The sequence below is a fragment of the Dreissena polymorpha genome, chromosome 11 (assembly GCF_020536995.1).
Source record: "Dreissena polymorpha isolate Duluth1 chromosome 11, UMN_Dpol_1.0, whole genome shotgun sequence".
NCBI lineage: Eukaryota > Metazoa > Mollusca > Bivalvia > Myida > Dreissenidae > Dreissena > Dreissena polymorpha.
Genome location: NC_068365.1, coordinates 68,985,264 through 69,002,781, shown reverse-complemented (window position 1 = coordinate 69,002,781; position 17,518 = coordinate 68,985,264). Strand labels below are relative to the sequence as shown.

Sequence of the window (17,518 nt, the reverse complement as noted above, 5' to 3'; positions counted from 1 at the left end):
GTATGGCACTAATCCGACTGGACCAATATAGTGTCCATTGCATTATACAGTGAGAGTCGAGCCCTGTAAACAAAACACAGTAGCAATAAGATGTATCCAAACATAAAAACATGTATATCTTATTTTTAGTGAAATATGCTGGAATGCCATTATAATTTTTGTTATATCTGACTATGTTTAAATGTTGCCAAAATAATATATATGTTAGTTGATATGATGAAAAAATATGTAAACACACGCACCATCTAGTGAGTATGTATGTGCAAATTGGAGATGCATACAGTTTGATTAAATGATTACGAACTTAACCGAAGTTCTCTCAAATATCTAATGTCAGAAATAATGTTTACGGACCATAAGCGTTTTCTGATATGCGTCTGTTCATTTGTTGTACTTAACACATTTTTGACAGACGATATTGCGCCAATCGATGTTATACCATAGCAGAGTTATTTGTGCCAAAATAGAACTTAAGCTAGGTCGTTGAAATTCGACACCATTTCTTTACAATCGTTTCAATTCAACGTGAATACTTGGGCATTCAAATAGCGAAGAAATCAATACAAATTATTAAGCTATTTGGCCATTAAGGTACAGATCATGAAATTGTGAATTGGTATATTTGGGATCGAATACAAAATAAGGCTTATTATATTGATTGAAATACTTGACTTACATATGGGAATGACGTGAATCACAGCTTTATATTAATGCAGATATTCGTTCGTTTTATTATTGAATCGACGCAAGTGTCTTAAGCTATCGGAAGAAGATTGACATTTGAATTAGGCGTGAAAATAAAGGTAAGATTTTTGCAGTTTAATTCAATCGACGCAAGTGTCTTAAGCTTTCCAAGGAAGATAGGTATTAGTAGTAGGGGTGAACATGGAGGTCGGATTTACGCAGTTTTATTAATATTAGGAAGGTAGTGTATTATGTCATTTTCATTGTTAGAATAGACTATTAGGCTCACTTTAAAATCTTAAATTTATATCGAGCATATAATTGCAATAATGAACAATACGGATACCTTTGTTATAGTTTAAGTGATATCGTATATAAATTTATATCCGATTACACGACATAATTATTTTGAAAAAAAATTCATTATTTCAAAGATGTTGTCCCTTTGTGTCTCCTTGCAAGACCAAGTCCATGAATACATCTGTCCGTAATGCACACGCCAACATGGATATTTACCGTAATACGAATCATGACGTTAACAAATAAATATTATTCTGAACAATTGTTCCTCTTATCTGACTGTCTTATGTGCCTTATTTAAACTCTATGAAACAACATTAGATTATTTAAGATCGCAAGACCGAAATTCTTAATTCTTGATACGTTCATGTTGCACAAGTTCTTAGAAGTACAGGACGCTTTGAACAAGACGTCCACCACGTTCAGGGAATATGCCGGCCTTATTATAGATAAGGTTCGTTCTTGAACACGCCGATATCATCATAATGTGATATTTCAGCATTGCTTATTTAATGAAAATTTATTAGCGTTGCCATTTCTTTTAAAACACGAATATAAGCTTTAAGTGATGTTTCGTCAAGAAATTACTTCTTGTGAAATACTTGATCTTCATAAATTGCGTAATTGGTTGAATACAAATAAACGTATGGAAAGCTGGTTCGATAAATATTTTTGGTAAAGGAACAAAATAAGATGATATGTTATATAAAGGATAATATGTAATATAAAGGATATAAACCGTCCCAGCTTTGTCTTTTTTTTTGTCTGAGTATACGCACATATATAAATGTTACGATTTTATTAAGTCACTGAAACGTAGATAGAAAAAGCGGATAATTTTACGCATTATGTGACAAATAACAAAAGAGCATGACATTGACTAAACGTTACGCTTTGATGATTGCTGTAATAACCAATGGTTCGTGTTTCTTTGTATTCTTTAATACCCACGGCACTCTTCTAAGCGGAAACATCGAACGGTCGACAATTGCCAAAATAAATCCCGCTTATCTGTCAGTTTTTTTTTATAAGATATTTAAATATACCTAAGGTTTCCGTTTGATGCAAAGTTATATATACACGCGCGAAACGCATGAATACTTTATCAGTGTGTATTTATTTATTCTACACATATGGTGTGTATACATACTAGTTTTGCACAGACCTAATTACATATTTGATTTGATACAATTATCGTTGCCAGCCACCAAAGACAGGCATGTGGCTTTAAGAGTGTTTGATCTTTTGCTAAAATATAATTTGTAATATGTGCAGTTACATTTGAAGTATTCGACCGTGTTCAAGCTATAATTGTTAATTGTATTCGTTGTGTTGCATTCGAACATATGAACAGTGCGATAATATTTGAGACTTCTCAACAATTAATTAAACATTCAAATAATTGGTAATGAAAATACCACTAAATAATGGATGTTGTGGCAGTTATGAGGATTTCTATTTATAATAATATCCATTTCTTATAATTTGCCTACAATTTCTACATACACATACTGTTTTGATTTTATTTGCAATAATTCAATATGCTTTTTTGCATTCAGACTGTTAAATAACTTATCATGTCAATCATTACTTGTCGTGTCAATCATTACTTATTATGTCAATCATTACTTATCATGTCAATTATTACGTATCATGTCAATAATTACTTATCATGTCAATCATTACCTATCATGTCAATCATTACTTATCATGTGAATTCTACTCAGATTTTGGATTCAAACTGATTGATAACTTATCATGCCGATCATTACTTATCATGTAAATACTACTCTGTTTTTGGCATTCAAATTGATATGTATCTTCTTCTCCTCAATTTTTGCGTTTGTTTTTCAAGTTTTTTTTATCAGCCCGAAATCCGGGCTAATAACTGGTGGCGTGTTTAATGATGTCATAACGTCATAACGTGTAGAATCAACTCGATACCTAACGCATCATTGGTAAATTATGTATTTTATACAATTGAAAATGCTACTTTTATTTTAAGTCTATGCGAAGACTTTACTTTTTTGTCACATAATTGAGCGTTACTTTTTAAAATAAATTGTATCATTTTGACATCTTAAATGTATTTCCCGCTATGTCATCATCAATAACAATATAAAAATCTATAAGGCACTGCAGCATTTTTAGAATTAAAAAACGAAACCAAAAGTAAACCAAAAGTTAACATTTAATAAACAACTACATCTACAACGACATTGCTACACATCCCAAATAGTTTGTCCTAAATAAGTGCTCATCAATTGTTGCATTACCTTTTTACATCATACATTCAAATTAAGGTGTTTTAGTGATTTTGTGTGGACATCTCATCGATTTATTGACTAAAACCACTTGTCCTGTATGCAAATATTTTAAGTTACTCTTACCAGTGTTTTTTCCAACCAGTGAGCATGAATGATGGCTAACAATAGCAATACCAATCAACTGGTCTATTAGTTACTTGTGTTTAGCTTACCTGAGCACAACGTTAAGACTTTTTGTGATAATATTTTTTCATTCGTCCGTGCGTCGCCATTATTTACATTTATGTCACACTAGAGGCAACCCTTTTTTTACAATCTTCGTGAAATCGATCAAACATGTGTGCTAGTAATACAGCGAACGAGTAAGAAAATTAATTGCGTAAGTACAAAAACTTTGTCATTTGGTAAACTGAAAGAAACCCCTCGTGAACACTTTGCATGCCACATTTTTTGTCAGAACATTTGTCCCAATTATATACCGACCGAGTTCTAAAATTGTTCAGGTCCGTTGGAAAGTTGGCGGGGCAATTTTTATTGAATAGTGAAACCTTCTGACCGCTCTAGATGTTACATTTATAACTCAAATTGAAAGAGATAATATCCCATAACAATCGTCACAATGATATCAGGGCCGATTTCAAAACGTGTTCTGGTCCGTTAAAAACCGTGGCTGCGAGGAGGTGGGGCAGTTTTTCTTAAATTGCTATAGGGAAACCTTGTGAACACTTTAGGGGTCATATTTATTGCGCAGATGACAAATGTCGAAATAAATATATCGATAAAATTCGAAACTGGGTTATATGGGGTAAACACTAATTGAATAGTTCAAATTATTAAAAGCTTGTTAACCCCAGATGCCATATTTATTGAACAATCGTAAACAAATTGGTGAGATAATTAAATGTTTTCCTAATATGTCTCCGGCGAGTTTGAAATGTGTTACGTGAGCATTTTAAAAACCATATTTATTTATATATTTATTAAACATAAGCCGCCATAAAAATATGGGGAAAATCTAGACGCCACATTGTTTGTCAAATCATCATACCGAGTTTTAAAATGCAAAAACAGTTCTGTATATTCAGGTCGCAGGTGAGTAACTGTGTTGTCCCTTAGCTTGATTATTAGTTGTATGTAACCTGACCGATTTTTACAACGCTATAATTTTTACAAGAAATCGTTTGGTCACGTTTTTCTTTACTCCTATAAATATGAGGTCGATGTAAATATCGTTTAACGTTATTTTGCAATAGCATCGTTCCGACATGAATTCATGTCGGAAGCTTTAACGGCATCAAATTCATATAACAGCACAGAATAATCATGCAATAAATTATTAAACATAAAATATAAACATTATTTTACTAATTGCATTAGAAAAATGTTTATACAAACTTACAAGTAATGATAGTCCAGACCTTAAAACACTACCACTGTTCAAATTCCATATTGTTGCCATATAGCACTGTGTAAATTGAAAGTTGCATAATGTTACCTCATTGGTCGGTTATAAATACATTGTTTCTCTATATATAGTATTCGATTTAGACGAAAATAATAATTTACGTGGAATGTCATATTAGTTTTCCATTAAAACTTTGATCTTGCCGTGTGTGTTTATGGACGTTATTAATTATGTTATACTTATTTTTGTATTTCATTAAGAATTAGAACGTGTAGCCCTTTTTGTTAACTGTTTTTAGAAAACGATTCGCGGCTTAATAAGACACGGAAAATAGTTAAAGCGACACTTTTATTTAAAGGTTAAATGTGAACAATATTAAATAAAACCTTTTTTGGTATTAATATATTTTATTGACATGTTAAATTCGATACTTGAAAAGGTGTTTAGTCTTTAAAAAGATGTCGCTGATATTGTTAATTTCAATAACTGTTAATATGCTTAATGTTGTATAAGAAATTGAATAGTTTCACTGAGTTGTATTCCCGCCTAAAATCCGATATCGTAAAACGCGCAACGGTTAAGAACAAGGTCTGAATAAGTTTAAGTATTCAGATCCGAATATCAGCAGCTGCGCCAGCTGGGAAGCCCCGTTTTGGCTTTAACAACCGCAAGAGAAACAACATACTTTTTTAAGTCTTGCACTTAGACTCCATGATCACAAGTATAGGTCCCTGCTGTGGCGTATGACACCATAGTGTTATTTAGTATTGGTCGGCACAGTATCTGATCATAATGAGATAATTGGTTTGTGCTGAACACAGGGGCAATAAAACCACAGATCTATCAATAAACAAGATTATTGAGATATCTTTTATTGAACACCGCGATAAAAATGCTCAAACCACGGACTCTAGATTACACGGATAAGAAACATGGCAACATTCTCAGAATCATCACTGCTATATGTGTAATCACCTAACAATTCGTCTAAAAATAATGTATATATTTGAGTTGAAGACGATGTACTGTTGTATAAGTCTGAATAAACTATCTGTCTGCCTGTCTAAATCTAAGCCGTCATCGTCCCAGTGAAAAAAAATCTTATTTTGAATAGTTGGACATGATGCCCTGATGTCAAAATACGAAATGACCCGCGTAACACCGACCGTGATTTTCAAGAATCTTTAATAAATTGATAATTTAAGGTAAATAACATTTCATATAATTATACATAATTCCCTCGTTGATAATTAACAGCAAACGATGAATGTTTTTGACACCCATTTTATTTCAAGTATGCATGCAAAGCCGAATAAAATCGAGAGGGTCCGCTATATACGCTGTTTCATCATAAATTTAACACCCTTTCTGTGTTATAAACAAGAGCTGAAATCGTTAATTTATTAAGATTTATTTATAATAAGCTTTATTGATATGTTTCGTGAACAAAATACTACAATATATTCCATAAAAAATATAATAATCATGGCAAAGGAAATTCAATGGCCGGTTTCTATACAAAAGCATAATCGCCAAGACCGTAGCATCAGCTCAGTGCGTTAGGAACGCGCGCTACTTTCTTCAGCCTTCATTCCTTAATAACTTTCGTTTAAAAAAAATCTATCGTATACAGAGTTTTATTCTCCTAAGCAAGATGTACTTTTTAAAACTGAACTCCAAATATAAACGCTACAAATTGGTATTAAGTACGAACATGTCAACCGTAAATCTAGATTCTAAAACTCCAAAACGGTATGATATTTGCAAAAGTTAAATTTATAACTCGCCGGGCTGTCGAAATCAGAAGAAAAACTTAATATATATTTATATACCTGTTTACTACGTAACGTAAGCTTTCTAATGATATATAATTTGTCAAAATCGGCCGAGAAATGAAACAAAAATTCAACAAAAGACGTGATTGGGTACATCAAAATGTATAACCTCGGCGCTTCGCTGTACGCTATTTGTACAAGATCGATAGCCACAACACGATAAAACGCGCGGTGGTAAAACATAAAATGTGTATTTCTTGTGTTTATCTCGCTATAAATCCATTTATAACAACTGAAATATACTAAAACGTATATTTTTTGAAAGAGGAATAAATAAGCAACAAGATAACGTATAAACCAATAAAATCGGATGAATAGTTTTTGCATTAGATTGAATTTACTACAGTAAGGGTCAAATACTCGATTCATCTCCTATCAATATACACTCCGTGATACAACTGGTAGTTTTAACACACACAAATAGGTTTCATTTAATTAGTGAGTACAGAAAGCTAAAAAGTGATGTGGTTTGTTGTACAACAACAATTGGTTATGTGTAACCTATTCAAAAAATAATTTCGTTCAAAATAATTCAATGTAATTCTATAAACGACAACCACACTGTGTTGTGTATGTTATTTTTAAAATGTACAAAAGTGGTTATAAAGCACAATTTTTACACATTTAAGAGGTAATCGCTCACATTTATGTCTAATTAATGATAATTTTATGCATTAGCAAAGATTTAACGAGAAAAACTGAAGTTTAAGTTGAAATCAATTTGCTATAGGAAAACGACGTTAGGCGTTGTTTAGACGTAATCGGTAAATTACGTCTAATTATTTGGACTAGTGTAATACATGATAGATCCAGTTCCTTTTTTATTTACCGATGTTTTGTATCATTTTACAGCCATCTACAACGCCACGCATACCTCGATATCCAGTCCAATCTAATTGGTCTCACCGTTGTGTAAGTTAAATGTAGTTATTGCAACATTGTTGTGATATGCTGTTATTTGGTTGTAATTATTTGAATAACTCAACTAAATCCATCATTCCTTAAACGTTCAGTACTGCCTTTTATTGTTTTGAATTCTAAATGCTCAGAGTGATGGACAGTAAAATCTTATGTACATCTTGTATAATGCTAAAGGCCTAAGATTACAATTTTAATAGTTGTGTAACCCTGTTATTTTACGGGTTATTTTGTCATGCATTTTGTAAGTTTTTTGTATTGTGTAATTTCAGTTTTACGGGATTGATCCGTTATCTTGCTGTCAAATTAAATCCGGCTGAATGAGCCGTTGTCTTCTGTTCAATTAAAATCCGGCCGAATAATTGGGGCTGTAAAGTTACCTTGGACGTTTGACCCACTTGTTTCTGATATTAGATCTAAAAATGAAGGCCTGGATATAACAATTATACTGCAATAAAGTATATTTTATATCATATACAATGCAAACGCTTCCATAATTATGACCATTCATGTGTGTGTCGGTAAGTCAGGAATGTTCTTTATTTAATCGCAAATTCAATGTACATGGTAGATATTGTAAACAATGAACTAACCACAACGGGTTCAGCTACAGTACTAACACAATATGATGGCTAAGATATTGATCCCGAACACCGCTTTTGCTTCAACAGTGTTGCCACTTATCCGAGATAGAATGTTGTTTAACGTTTGTTAAAATCGGCGCGTATTTATCAGCTGATGTTCAATAATGCAGTATCTTAAAAATCTTTAAGCGAACGGAATAAAATACATTAAATATGTATTGTTTCCGAACAAATCAATGCATAAGTGTTAGTTGACGGGACTACGGCATGGAAAACTGGGTTTCCAAATTATAAATTTTTATATAAATGCACTTTAATAAAACATAACTTATAAAGTTAAACAATGATCATTTGTCAGAAACAAGTTGGTAAACAATCGGACAATACAAAAAGTTAGTATCACACACAAACATGCCTAAGCTGCAATTCAAAATATGACAGTTGACACCACTTTAACAAACTGCGCTATCATGCTTAGTTATTGACCATGTCAAACTTATGGAGATATTGAATACCAGCACGACGTAAACATGTTAACGCAAAAAGGGTCAAACAAACAATCCGCATATTATTATATGATTTCTACCATAGAATGGAAAAAACTGTGTGTTATATATAGCGAGTTGTATCAGTTCATATACAATCGTACTTTCACCAAAACCAGGGTTTTTAATGTCCCCCACTATAGAAGTGGGGGACATATTGTTTTTATGCCCCCCTTCGAAGAAGAGGGGGTATATTGCTTTGCTCATGTCGGTCGGTCGGTAGGTCGGTCGGTCCGTCCGTCCACCAGGTGGTTGTCAGACGATAACTCAAGAACGCTTGGGCCTAGGATCATGAAACTTCATAGGTACATTGATCATAACTTGCAGATGACCCCTATAGATTTTGAGGTCACTAGGTCAAAGGTCAAGGTCACGGTGACCCGAAATAGTAAAATGGTTTCCGGATGATAACTCAAGAACGCATACGCCTAGGATCATGACACTTCATGGGTAGATTGATCATGACTCGCAGATGACCCCTATTGATTTTGAGGTCACTAGGTCAAAGGTCAAGGTCACGGTGACCCGAAATTGTAAAATGGTTTTCGGATGATAACTCAAGAACGCATACGCCAAGGATCATGAAACTTCATAGGTAGATTGATCATGACTTGCAGATGATCCCTATTGATTTTGAGGTCACAAGGTCAAAGGTCAAGGTCACGGTGACCCGAAATAGTAAAATGATTTTCAGATGATAACTTAAGAACGCTTTTGCCTAGGATCATGACACTTCATAGGTACATTGATCGTGACTCGCAGATGACCCCTATTGATTTTCAGGTCACTGGGTTAAAGGTCATGGTCACAGTGACAAAAATGGTATTCACACAATGGCTGCCACTACAACGGACAGCCAATATGGGGGGCATGCATGTTTTACAAACAGCCCTTGTTGCCCTGTTTGTTGGTCTGTTGGTTGGTCTGTTGGTTGGTTTGCGCCAACTTTAACATTTGCAATAACTTGTGCAATATTGAAGATAGGAACTTGATATTTGGCATGCAAATGTATCTCATGGAGCTGCACATTTTGAGTGGTGAAAGGTCAAGGTCATCCTTCAAGGTCAAAGGTCAAATATATGGGTCAAAATCGCTCATCTAATGTACACTTTTGCAGTATTTCAATATTCAAGATAGCAACTTCATATTTGGCATGCATGTTTATCTCATGGAGCTGCACAATTTGAGTGGTGAAAGGTCAAGGTCATCCTTCAAGGTCAGATGTCAAATATATGTGGCCAAAATCGCTCGTTTTATGAGTACTTTTGCAATATTGAAGATAGCAACTTGATATTTGGCATGCATGTGTATCTCATGGAGCTGCACATTTTGAGTGGTAAAGGTAAAGGTCAAGGTCATCCTTCAAGATCAGAGGTCAAATATATGTGACCCAAATCGCTAATTTTATTCATACTTTTGCAATATTGAAGATAGCAACTTGATATTTGGCATGCTTGTGTATCTAATGGAGCTGCACATTTTTAGTGGTGAAAGGTCAAGGTCAAGGTCATCCTTCAAGGTCAAATATATGGGTCAAAATTGCTCATGTAATGTAACTTCTGCATAATTGAAGCTAGCAATTTTATATTTGAAATGCATGTGTATCTCATGGAGCTGCACATTTTGAGTGGTAAAGGGTCAAGGTTATCCTACAAGGTCAAACGTCATATAGGGGGACATTGTGTTTCACAAACACATTTTGTTTTCCAAAGAATTTGTCCCTTGGGTACACTTTTATATGGCATAGCCCCTTGAAAGCAGAATACGGAATAAAATATGTTTCCCTTATGTGGCAATATACAGTCTCGGCCAATCTCGTACACAAGCAGGAGTGAATCAATGTCTGAAAACTGGTCACCTCGCAAATCAGAAAATAAACCTAGCACATTTCCAGAATGGTTGAGGGTGTGCCTTCTGAAAAATCAAGAACATTCAATCCAATGAGTTGAGGAAAAATGATATAGTATTGATTATTTCAAACGAAATCATCAGAATTATGTGTGTTTCCGAGCCTTTTTAAGCCCGTTTCACATATAAACTGCCACTTTCTGTCAGACGCAACTTGCAGGGGTCTAGCTAAGCTCAAAATTTTGGGAGAAGTCACTTCTCCCTAAAGTGAAATAGGGAGATTTGGCCACATTTTTGGGAGAAATGGTACATTTGCGTCATAAATCTTAGTTTTACGTATATTTTGCAGCAACTTAATGGATAGTGGTTTCTGTTCAGCTTTCAATCAACTCTTCGATGTTTTATACAATAAGACATGTTAAATGTATAAAACTGACAGTTTCCTTATTTCTCATCGATTGATGATCATGATTGTACTTTTAATTTTTTTTTCTTCAGAACAGGTGTATCAAATAAACTTCAATAGTAACAAGCCAGTAATGTTCAGAATCTATTCACTTCCTTGTTAATTTTAAGCAATTCAACATACAATCACATTTATATTTTGTTACAAATATTTGTATTAAATTTAAAATTCATTTAAAATCTCTAGATTTAAAGTTCATTTAAAATCTCATTTTATAGCAGAGATTCCAAATCTGACCTGTAAATGGGCCCCATGTATCTATTGCCGGTGCTAGGTAACATCTTCCCATTTGATCATTTCTTAGTTTAATAGTACTGTTTTAATGGGCCATTTAACTTTGCTGAATCATAGTTATTGGTAGCAAGCAGAAGGCAATTAATCAAGGCATCATCTATTAACAATTTCAAGAAGTGTTATAGCTCCAGACTGTTCTTTTGAATGTTCAACTTTGCATGACCTGTAAATGGGGCAACTTATTGCTGAGAATTCTATTGTGTCCAATTCTCCACATCAAATTGATTTTAATCGGTCAATGTCTGGCACAAAGTAAATCATTAAAAGGAGGAGAAATCACTTCGCATTCATGATATTAATGTGCGAAGTGAAGATAAATTGGGCGAAGAAATCGCCCACTTCGCCCACTCGCGAGACCCTTGCGGCAAGGTGCATGAAAACAGTGCTTTTTACATAGCTAACTTATCAAGTACTAAACAGCTATGGAGAAAATTGGGGGTCAAGGGGTTAGATTTTTTGTAATAGTTCAATGTCCATAAGCCAAATTTTCAACAGAAATACTGTCCGGAGCCAGCATTACACCTGTTTTCGAATTGCATTAATTCTACTTCCTGTATTCAGCTTTAGTTGCAATACCAATGTTTTGGTAACTTACAAACATCCAAGAAAAATCACCACAACTCAAGCCTGACATTCATTATTATTTAGACACTCAAACAGTGCTTACTTAAGCAATGTTCTCTTTATTTACAAATTTGACCGGGGCCAACTCGCATTGGTGGCTACAAAGTGTGTTGTGCAGCCTTATGCACGCGCGAAATGAAATGAGATATGTTCCGTGATACGATTTATTGCGAGCTTGAAGTTAAATATATTACTCTGAGTTAAATTTTTTCTTATTTGATTGGGGGATGTACCTAATATTTAAACGTATGAAGCATCGTAATAGTATCGCAGATCGCATGTTAATAATGATTAATTCTTGATACGTTCAGGTTACACGAGTTTGAAGAAGTACAGGTTGCGTTTAGCAAGATGTGGACACTTTCAGTTGATATGGAAACCGCGCCAAGATTATCAAGGATGCAGAACAAGGTTTGTGCTTTCAAAGAATCCTATATGTTATGTTAGCATGTTTTTGTAACATTATAACTTACACAATACTTATAGTAGCTTAAACGGTTGCGTTTCGTCATAGAAATTACTTCAAACGAGAAACATTACCATGGTCTAACATAGCCATTATATGCATCTTTTGACGATTTTAAAACCTTAAAATTATAAAGCGTTGCAACGCGAAACGATTGAATAATTTGGAGAGTTCTGTTGCTGTCGTTAAATTTTGTGAAACTACGAAGATTGCGTATATAAGGTATACAATACACTACTATGTATACTCCGATGAATAGCCGAGAGGGCTAAAACATTTTTACTTCAAGACCTCGGCAGGACTCCAGGGGTCACTGGTTCGAAACCTGCTTTAGGCAATGTTTTTTTCCTTTTTTAAATTTTATTCTTGAGTTTTTACTGGAGCTTTTACGATACAATGATTACATTTATCAATATAAAGAATTTAATGAATAACTTCAAAACATGCCAAAATCTGTAAAAGGCCACTTTAAACGATTGAAGCGAATGCTACCCACTGTCACCAAACACGATTTATAAAATTGAATTACTTGTCAGAGCGATTACAATAATTTTATCAAGGCTTCCAATTGTGCACGACGAATGCACAATCCGAAATACGTTTTTGTTTTCGTTCGATGCTCCAACATATTCTATATAAACCTTCCACGTCCGAATAGCTAAGACTGTTGTTTCGTCACAGAAATTACGTCACAGAAATACGTCATAAATTGCGTAATCAATTCAATGAAAATAAAAGTACAAAAAGCTGGTTCTGTAATACATTTTAGAGAAAAAAAAACAAAGATAAACAAAACAAAGTTAGGTATATATTATATACGTTAATACGGGCCGTTATGCTCCCTGCGCGCCGATTATCGGTGCCCGCCCCGGCTCAGCCGTGTATTATCCTCTAAATATTTCCTTTTTACGAATACGCAAGCGAAACACTTGAATACTAAATAATTATGTACATGTATTTATTCTACAACATAAGTTATTAATGCATTGTGATTTTCAACAATCTGATTTAAATATATATTTGATATGATTATCCATAAAAGCCAATGACAGGCGAGTCACTTTGATCAAGTAGATCATGTAATTAACTGTTGTGTTCTTTTATATTAATTGATATTAACTTGCAATTATATTTTCATTCAAATTTCGAATCGTATAAACAGAGATTTTAGTATATAATTTTTGCTAATCATGGTACATGTTTTTTATTAGGAAGGCGATATTTGTGTCAGAAGAGCGTCGAACAAAAAGCGTTATCAAAACCTTCAATCAATCATGCAGGTATATCATTAGCATTTGTTTGTAAACTAGTTGTTTGTATCGATAGTTAATACTGAACATAAGGAATACTGAACACGTTCTCAGAGATACGGGCAAACCGACTGAGAGACACACAAATTGTTGACCACACAGAAATGTAAAAATAGACAGACAAGAAAGCCACATATATACATGAGGCGCGCTCTGTGAAAACGGGGCTTTGGTCATGTGCCTTAAATATCGTCCCACAATAGCCAGTCCATACCGGCCTGTGTATTCCGCACAGGGTAATCAGGGACGACACTTTCCGCTTTTTAGTGTTCTCTTTTAAAAGAATACTCTTCAGAAAAAAATCCACTTTCGGCGGAAAGTGTCGTCCCTGATCATCCTATGATGATTGCATAGGCTAATCTGAAGTTAAGAATACAGACAGGCATCGTTGAAGAAGTAAGTCAGTCTTTCTTTGGACAGGCAGAGCGGGCGAACAGACAGACAGACAAATATATAGATAGACAGCCTAGACACAAGGAGTGACTGATAAACTTTCTGACTGGCTAACTGAAACAACGACTTGCAGGCATGCAAACCGACGGGTCGGTCTCCGACTCACAATCAGGCAACCTGGGCATCCACATTTACATAATGACACATGTTCGGTTAAAAAACATTCAAAACAGATACATCCTTCATTTGGAAATATATTCTTTCATCAAACGGAGCAAATCACAATTTTAAATAAGACTTCAACCTATTGATTTTGAATCATATCTGATTTATATCTATCAGCGAGCGTATGGATTTATCGGTTCTCGTATACATGTTCGTCGATTTAATATACTTACATACTTAAAACTATTTTATATTAAGTACTTTCAATACATTTGGTTTTGATATATTTCATCTGCTGCATGTTTTATAAAAACGATAAAATAAGATGTACTAGTAAAGAGTTATTAACAGAAACATGTAATTAATTTATATAAAATTAAACAAATAATATACGCAATGTGTATCGAAAATATTGCAAACCTATGCTTAATATATACGTACAAATGATCAAAACTAATTGAAAGTAATATAATATATGCATATTTAGATTCCAGAGCATTTCACAGAATTGTCTATTCGGATGTTTGACGCACTTGACGACAGTGGAGCTGGGCAGGAAACTGTATTGGAGCGGAGGAGAACTTACTTGCGGATGGAGCACATTGAGAAAATAGCATGTCAACTAGAAGGAATGAACATTGAGTGTTTTCATTTCGGGAGCCAGTCGGAAGGGACCACAACTCCCGGTCTCCAGTCTGATATTGATTTCCTATACAGTAACCACATAATCAATATCATGACCATCTGGGAAGACTGGAGGACTGGGATGAGTAACCTTCTGATGCTCCACGACAACACCACTCCACCTCAACAGTACTTGCTACAAGTCATCAATGACTACACACCGGAACCAGAGACCAGTCTGACCGATGACAGGTTCGTAAGGAAAGATTCTGGGCAAATACTGTTCAGCGCTGAAAGATGGAAACAATACATCGCGTATGAGGCTAGACATCAAGGGGAGACAACTAAAAATGGGCCTTCTGTGAGTTGGCTGCCTAACTGGGATATTGTAAATGCATTTCATGTACGCAAACCTCTTCCTGAAATACAGCACTGGATAGACAGATGTAGAGGTAAACACTGGCCACCTGTTCAGCTTCTCGAGGCTGCACGGATAGCTCCGTGTTTCCTGGTACCAGCAGGACATCCAGACAGTGATTACACGCGAGAAGAATGGCGACTGTCTCCAAACCTGATAGAACGAATGTTAATGTTTAGCTTCAATATGACTCAAATAAAATGTTACATTGTTTTAAAACTTATCAAAAAATCATTATTTGCTAACATTGTGGGGTATGCTATTACAAGCTTTCATTGTAAAACTATAATGTTTTTCACCATAGAAAGAACACATCCTTCTCTGTGGTGCGAACATAACCTTATGTTTGTACTTTTGCTCTGTTTACACGTATTAAGGCGATGGCTGCGATTGGGAAGGCTTCCGCATTATATCATAGAAGGTGTGAACTTGTTCGATGGGAAACTCTCAAAGTTGCTGCAGAAACGCCTTTTAGTGTATATAGACTCGTTGATAAGGAATAACTTACAAGATGTTTTTTGTATTGATATAGATTATATAAGTTGTCGGTTACAAGCGTGTAGTATGCGGCATAATGTACAGGCTGGAGAACTAAGGGGTTCATTTTTACATAACAGCATCAGATTACTGCTGAAGTTTGAGTGCTTGGAAAGATTAAAAAAAAACACGTTAATGAGAATCAAACAAGGACAGGGCAGTTCTCATACAACCTTCGAGCATATATTAAAATATGTAATACGCAATTGTTTTGAAAACTCAAGGAATGCCATGTCAAAGACTGCTGCTCTTGAATTGATTAAACACCTTTATGCGTTACAAATTTCAGTTCAATCATCTTACTATTTGCGACTACAAAACGTTCTTGACAGCGAAAATATAAGGCGTGTCCAATATTCCTTAAATTTGGATGTAGCTTCTAGTCGCTTAAAGTTTGCTTCTATGCTATACTGCAGTGGTCATTTTCAAGCGGCAGTTCGAGTGTTGGAGGATGTGGAAAGGAGGTATCACAGCAAGGTCAAGGCTGTGTGTGCAGTTAGAAGACTAGAGGGAGACAGGGATCTGAAGGTGTTTGCTAATATGTTAGCATGTAACAAAGAAGAGGAATTTAGTGAACTGCCATTCGTATCTTGTGTCAGTTTTGTAAGGCAAGAATCGTATTGCACTCCTGCAATATTATTGTTTGAAATGAATCGCAATATCACTGAAGAGGAAGTGGAACAGAGACATGACATTGAAAAACAATGGATGGACAGTGCTGAGGTGGATGCCCGTCCGTTTCTATACTATCTGCAGTATCTCACGTATGGAGGACTCGGTGAACGTGACAAACAGCTTCATGCTATGGGAGTCCTCGAGGCTTATATAGATATAAGAAATAACCTCAACATATATCACCAAGAGACAGCACTCAACTTGCTGGGGCATTGTTACGAAATGGAAGGAGACTATGCAGGAGCGTTACATTACTACGAGTGGTCGTTGCGTTGGGACCGTACAAACAACGCCGCTAACTGGCACATCCTGCGTATTATGCGTCTCATAAGTGGTTAAAAGAACAATATAACAATGTAACGACATTAAAAAATAACTATAAACCTATGTTAAATATAAGATATTTGTGACCAGTTAGTTAGTCTCGATTATGTAATTTAATGATATGTACATGTATTATAAACTGTAAGAAGAGGCAATGTATTTGTATGTTTCAAAATATTAACATCGCTACATTGTACACTCTGAATTGGTGTGTTGAATACTCTCGTATTTCTGTCAAATACGCATGATGATGTGTAAATTGGTATATGCACGTGCTCTTATATTTTTTGTTATGAATCTTTTGGACGCACTTTAGAATCAGAAGTTATAATCAACCACTACGACTATACATATAATTCATATATTTACCTTCACGTGGAATATACACGTGTGTCCAGCAAGGTCAATAAGCCATTTTACGGTTCAAATTGTAAATAAATCGTTTTACAAATGAATAAAAAATCAAGATATACGCTACATACAATCTTCCTCAATTGCGCAGGAATTGGATGGAGAATATAAAGATTTGATACATAAATGTGTTACTGCATTGAATAATGAACATATATGAATAGAGCTTGTTTGCTATGAATACATTTGTAAATTTAAATTAATGCTTTTGTGTATACTGTATTACCCGAGCACGAAATGCTTATGCTAACCTTTTTGTAGTTCTTTGCAAATTAAATCTTTAATATAGTACTTGAACACAATGCAATACCAAGTTTAACAAAGTCCATATTTTTATTCACTCATTTACACTTGATGTGCGTAGAAATGTGCACTCAAGAAGTGATAAAACCCATCCCTAATCAATGGTTTATAGCCTCAGAACA

At 34.7% G+C, this 17,518-nt stretch overlaps 1 protein-coding gene across 4 annotated transcripts in view; it reads left to right on the top strand.

Annotated features, from left to right (window-relative positions):
• Window positions 1–17,292, top strand: part of LOC127850667 (uncharacterized) — a 61,645-nt gene extending 44,353 nt beyond the window's left edge. For 2 of the 4 annotated variants that reach the window (XM_052383846.1, XM_052383848.1), the window contains one exon: window positions 14,911–17,292. In XM_052383846.1, coding sequence (XP_052239806.1) covers window positions 14,911–16,697 — 1,787 coding nt within the window. In that variant the 3' untranslated portion in view covers window positions 16,698–17,292. Of the gene's footprint in view, window positions 1–7,343; window positions 7,404–12,081; window positions 12,182–13,447; window positions 13,517–14,591 lie in introns of all 4 variants that reach the window. The other 2 variants (XM_052383844.1, XM_052383845.1) reach the window with 2 other exon arrangements.
• The last annotated feature ends 226 nt before the right edge of the window (window positions 17,293–17,518 follow it).